A 6397-nucleotide genomic window follows, 5' to 3' on the forward strand; every position below is an offset into this window, starting at 1 on the left:
GACGTACGTATGTAAGTAGGTTGCTGCTATGGGTAAAAAATAAAGTACAAAGCAAATTTCAGTTTTCCTTACTCAACTGTTAGTGAGATAGATGCTTAGAAATCTTGTTATGTAATATGTAGTGAGGAAAAGTTTACCAGATCTGTCACGAAAGGAACCTGAATCAAAGGTGAAAATTAAGGATCAAAATTCAAAGAAAACAACCTTAGAAGAGCAAGAACTTGTTAAAAATGGGGTTGTGAAGGACAAGGAGAAGGAAAAAGAGCTTCAATTACTTACTGCATAACCTACATTCTGAGTTGCATCACCAAGCATTCACCTCAGTACAGAATTCTAATGGTGTGGCGTATATTGGGAGGGATTGCCACCTCTCTCCTCTTTTCAGCCTTTGAATCATGGCTTGTTGCTGAACACAACAAGGTGAGATATAATATTACATTTCTAAATACACCCTTTATATTGTGTATGGTTCTAATGCTCTTGTTTTGATGCATCTATAGAGAGGTTTTGAGAAACAATGGCTATCAATTACGTTCTCTAAGGCAATATTTCTTGGGAATGGACTGGTTGCCATTTTAGCTGGTTTATTTGGAAATCTTTTAGTTGGTTCATTGGCCATGGGACCTGTTGCTCCATTTGATGCAGCTTCAATCTTTCTTGCCATTGGAATGGCCATCATCATATCATCATGGACTAAAAATTATGGTGACTCATCAGAAAGCAAAGATCTAATGACCCAATTCAGGGGTGCTGCTGTTGCAATTGCATCAGGTCTCTCTCTCCCCCCTCTCTCTCTCTCATACATATACAGGAGAAGCATGAAGAATCCAAATTGGCAATCTTGTAATTATGCATACATATCATTCTGCCTTCTAAATTTGGACCTAATAGTTTTTTTTTTTTTTTTTTGTGTAAAAACAGATGAAAAGATAGCATTATTGGGTGCAATACAATCTTTATTCGAGGGTTCAATGTACACTTTTGTGTTTCTATGGACACCTGCTTTAAGCCCAAATGGTGAAGACATTCCACATGGTTTCATTTTTGCTACTTTCATGTTATCTTCCATGTTAGGAAGCTATTTAGCTTCTCGGTTATTAGCACACACACTAACATACATTGATATTGTGTTGTGTTGTGTGTGTGTGTGTGTGTGTATATATATATATATATATATATATATAAATGTATAAAATCAAGATTCACTTTCCACTCGGACAAAAATACTCTTCCGGATTGTTCCGAATTATTATGACCATTTTGCCCTCATAGGAATTTTGACATTAATTAACATACATGCGCACATTTTTTTAGTGTAGATTTTGTCGAAGAGAAATGACAACAAAGAAGATAAGTGTCTCTTGTTGTTTGTATATATACACTTTTTCTTCTTGTTTAATAACTTAAAAACTATATAAATGTGAAAATTGAAGGTTCACACACTGTTAAAAGGATTGGAAAAGATAATTGCAAGTGCAGATATTCCAATGTTCGTCTGTGGTGACTTCAATTCAGTTCCAAGAAGGTATGTGTCATTTCTGCTACATTTGTTATGTGTGTTGTGTGGCCAACAAACATTTGTTTTCATTACTTTGGTGTATGTAATTATTGATCCACAGTAAGTCCATGGATTTATTGTGTTTTTGGATTGTCCTATAGGTAGCATCTCAGCTTCTGATTAATTTGGTGTACTATTTTGGCAGGTTGATCTCTAGGGCCTGCTAGAAGGATTGGATATTACAGTTAAGCATCTATCTAAGACTTCACAGCAAGGACTTGATGAATATAATTTAGCAATGTTTTACTTGATTTGGACATGCATAAGACTCAAGCAAAAGCAAGACTCATACTTTGGCATGGCTAGAAGCTTTGGAGGAAACAAAACTCAAGCAAAAGCAAACACCCAGAGAGTTGTTAGCACATAGTAAGCTAGATAATGCGATTGTATATAAATTCTACTTCTCTTGAGTTCATTTATTTTATTACAATTACTCAATATTGGAATAATTATTTGTATTTGACATATTAGTGAAATGAATTATCTTTGTTACTTATGGTATTTTATTTTGTATTATGAGATTTTTAATGTATTATTTAATTTGAAAATTAGTAAATCAATAATATAATATTTTTTTTAAAACATTTAGAATTATGATACGCAAAAATGTGTGTCATCTTCATTTATGACATGGCCTTTCTTGACAGGGGCTTTCTTGATACGCATTGCGTGTCATTAACACGCGCGTCGTAAGGTTACGACACGCGAATGCGTGTCGTCTTCCTTTATGACGGGGCCTTCCTTGATACGCATTGCGTGTCGTAAACGCGCGTCGTAATTGCGCGTCGTCTATAGACGACGCGCAAAAGCGCGTCGTCTCTCTTTATGACAGGGCCTTCCTTGACACGCATTTGCGCGTCGTCTGAGCGTTTTACGACGCGCAATGAGCGTCGTAAAAGGCCTTTTTTCTAGTAGTGTTGCCATCCATATCAGTCTTCTTCTTGAAGATCCACTTACTTTCAACATTCTTGATATTGGGAATAAGTTCAACCAAGTCCCAAACTTGATTTTCTCTCATGGATTGCATCTCTGTGTTTATGGCTTCAAGCCATTTGTCAGATTCAGGATCTAACATTGCATATCGGTAGTTGATGGGCTCATCAGCAGTCATCATCATGAAGCGCTTGTCAATGATGAATCTTTATCTCTCAGGTTCACGGTAGAGTTCAACCGGATCTGCGAACGCCTTGTGTTTCAATAGGTTGAAGGACAATGATCTCTTTATCTTCAACAACCTGTTGTTCAGTACTAGTGCCAACTAAGGTTGCATCGGGTTAAAGTTCTTGATCTTCTTCAAGTTCCACATACCTCCCACTTGCCTCATCCATTAGAAACTTGCTTTCTAAGAATTCATCCTTTTATGAGATAAAGATCTTATTCTCACTAGGAATTTAGAATTAATATCCTAAACAATCTTTAGGATATCCTAAAAATATGTATTTGGTAGATCTAGGCTCAAGTTTGCTTGAAGTCTCCCGTCTAACAGAAGCTTCACAACCCCAAACTTTCAAATAAGATAAGGATGGAGCTTTTCCATACCACATATCATAAGGTGTTTTCTCTACCTTTTTAGTTGGTGCCATATTCAAGATACGAGATGCGATGAGTAAAGCATAACTCCAAAATGACAAAGGAAGGGTACTTTGACTCATCATAGATCAAACCATATGAAGTAAGGTCTGATTTCTCCAATTTGAAACACCATTAAGTTGTGGTGTTCTGGATGGATTGAGTTGTGAGATAATCCCACGACTCCTTAGATGGTCTTGGAACTCATGGCTCAAGTACTCTCTTCCTCTATCCGAACGAAGGATTTTGATTGTTTTGTCGAGTTGAATTTCAACTTCACTTTGAAACAATTTAAACTTTTCAAATGATTGATGTGTATGTTTCATCAAATACACATAACTAAAACAACTAAAGTCATCAGTGAAGGTGATATAGGTTTAATTGAGATGTCATCTAGGTTTAATTCATAAATTTCATTTATCGGTCTAGCCTCAAAATAGAATATTCCATCCAAGAAGGAATGAATGTTATTATCAACAAATTGAAGATTAAAACCAAATTTTCTTAAACAGGAAAATGATACAATATTTCTAGTAATAGAGGTGATCAAACATACATTGTTTAATGTTAAGTACAGACCAGATGGTAAATTTAAATTAAAATGTCCTATTGCTTGGGTTGTAACCCGTGCTCCATTGCCCACATGCAATACCATCTCATCTGTATTTAGTTCCCTACTCTTTCTGAACCCCTACAACGAATTACAAATATGAGTTCCACAACTAGTATCAAATACCCAAGTGTTAGATGAAAAAGTAAATAGTCCCATTTCAATCATGAAAATGGATATACCTGAAGAGCCTTCCCCGACCTTCTTGTTCTTCAACTCAACAAGGTACTTAGGAAAATTACTTTTCCAATGCCCGACAACTCTACACTTAAAGCATGTGTCATATTTGGAAACCTTGTCCTTCTTGGGTGGTAGGTTTTGAGGAGCTTTCTTCCCTTTTCCGTTGCCAGCTTGTAGCTTTCCCTTGAAGTTCTCGCCTTTGTTCTTTTTGACTTTTCCTTCCCTAATCATGAGCACTTGGGGGGGGGGGGGGGTTACATGGGATATTATTCTCTTCAGTTTTTAGCATCCCGTGCAACTCAGAGATAGGTTTCTCCTACCCATTCATGTTATAGTTCATGATGAAATCATTGTAATACTTTGAAAAAGAGTTTAGAATGATATCTATAGCCAAGCCTTACGGATATGGAGAGCCTAATCTCTCCAATTGATCCATGTAAATTTTCATCTTGAGAGCATGTGTGCTCACATTCCCACTATCCTCCATTTTAATGGCATGGAGTGCTCTCATGGTGTCGAACCTTTCGGTTCTAGCTTGTTTACCAAACATATCCTTGAGATGTTCAATCATGTCAAAGGCAGTGCAATGTTCCAAATCCCGCTGAAGAACGGTAACCATAGATGCAAGCATAAGACATGAAACATCAAGTGAATCATCTATATGCTTTAGCTATGCATCATGTGCGACCTTTGGGAGAGCAGGTGGTTCATCAGGGGTTTGTTTTTCAAGGACATAGTCTTTCTTTTCTTGTTTCAAAATGATTCTTAAATTTATGTGCCAATCCAAAAAGTTGGAGTGGTTGAGTTTTTCTTTGTCAAGAATATACTGAATGTTCAATGGGTGGTATGTTACAGTAGTTGGTGGAGTTATCTATAAAATTTTAACAAAGTTTTCATTTAGTATTTAATTCTTTAAAATAATAATACCCTTTTGTTTCAAAAACATTATTTATTTAAAGTACAGGATCCAAGTTACAAATTAAATAAATGGTTAGGTATCCTTTATACCATTCACTCAATTCTAACAAGGTAAATAACTTGTATTAATTACACCATTTGTATTTCATAGATGTATGAGACCCTTAACAATCCATTTGTTAATTTGACATGTTTGGTGTCATCTATGCCTTTGACCACTCTCGCATAGTTGACCTTTATCACAAGAGGTTTCCAATCAATTCATCCAATTAGAGAAACTTGTATAATTGGCCTACAACTTTGTTATAGAAATCACAAAAATACTTTGGCTACCAAAAGATGATACTAATGGTTAGGTATCCTTTATCCTACTAGCATTATACAATTGATGTGCAAATGTTTCCAAAGTTGGATGGCATAGACTTGGATTTTGAAAAATGGATTTGTATGTTTTATTATTCTATTTAAAACATGTGATATCATGACAATTGCATGCATCCAATGTCTCATGGTATCAATTTTCTAAAAATTACGTTCAAGGTTCTTCTAAAAACCCGGTTTTTATACCTAGTATTAAGTTTGAGTTTGAACCATGTAGAACCTTTTAATATTGTTTAATAAAACTTCCTTTCAGAAAATAATACTTTGGAGTTTAAATAAGTTATGAAAACAGGATTTTTACACTTATAATTCAATATTTCAAGAGTTGCCTTAATTAGCAATTTTATAAAACCGGTTTTTATTTTGTCAATATTTCAAACTCCATGTGATGTTTATTTAGTTCAAAATTATTTTATCAAGTGAAAAAACTAATTTTATCAACGACACAAAATAATGCATAAAATAAACAACACACACATGTATAAAAGATATATGCATAAACATAACCAACTAGTGACATTTTTGTGAGCCAACACAAATGATGGCAAGTCCATTCCTATAAGGACATTCAAAGGGACCAAAATACTTCTTGTAATGTTGTTGTTGAAGCTCCCACTTGAGTAAACATCAATTGCTTGCAAAAGATTTGAAGGGATTCTTTAAAGGAAAAAACTCAACTTTCATGACACTTTTCAGAAAGTGACATCTTTCTGTTTAGCACATTCTCAGCACATGTGTAGTATTCATGACACCTTTCAGAAAGTATCACATTCTGCCCAGCACATGTTGAAATCGAAATTTTCCCTTTTGTCTTACAAAAAATGGCTCCAACTTCATTTCTTGTTACATGTTTGTACAAATAAATTATTTGTAAAAACTAATCTATTACTTTACAAAAATAAACAAGAAAACTCATCTATTTAATTATTATATACCATATGAATAAATAAATCATTACAATCATTTTTATAACAACAAACACAACAACACGAAGGTCATTGACTAGGTTATGCACATCATACAATTTAACATACACATGAAACAACCATTGTTTTTCTAAGACAACTTTAGGTGACAAAAAAAATGCATGTAAGTTTTTGGCACATAAAATAACATATACAAAGTTGTCAAAGAAAATATGTATGAACTTGTTTTTATAAAATACCAAGTTATCCATATTC

The 6397-nt window shown here is 34.5% G+C and overlaps 1 protein-coding gene across 1 annotated transcript; it reads left to right on the forward strand.

Annotated features, from left to right (window-relative positions):
• The first annotated feature begins 336 nt into the window (after window positions 1–336).
• LOC111902445 (uncharacterized) lies at window positions 337–1319 on the forward strand. The gene is made up of 4 exons (XM_052769923.1): window positions 337–420; window positions 501–771; window positions 922–1137; window positions 1315–1319. Exons 1-4 carry the CDS (start codon window positions 337–339, stop codon window positions 1317–1319), a joined length of 576 nt encoding a protein of 191 aa, XP_052625883.1.
• The last annotated feature ends 5078 nt before the right edge of the window (window positions 1320–6397 follow it).

Source organism: Lactuca sativa, chromosome 3, assembly GCF_002870075.4.
Source record: "Lactuca sativa cultivar Salinas chromosome 3, Lsat_Salinas_v11, whole genome shotgun sequence".
Lineage (NCBI taxonomy): Eukaryota > Viridiplantae > Streptophyta > Magnoliopsida > Asterales > Asteraceae > Lactuca > Lactuca sativa.

Excerpts from the sequence above, each read along its gene's own strand:
- LOC111902445 (XM_052769923.1), top strand. The coding sequence starts at position 337 with ATGGTGTGGCGTATATTGGGAGGGATTGCCACCTCTCTCCTCTTTTCA. Across the intron at positions 421-500 it reads TTGTTGCTGAACACAACAAG|AGAGGTTTTGAGAAACAATG; the intron begins GTGAGATATAAT and ends ATGCATCTATAG. Across the intron at positions 772-921 it reads TGCTGTTGCAATTGCATCAG|ATGAAAAGATAGCATTATTG; the intron begins GTCTCTCTCTCC and ends GTGTAAAAACAG.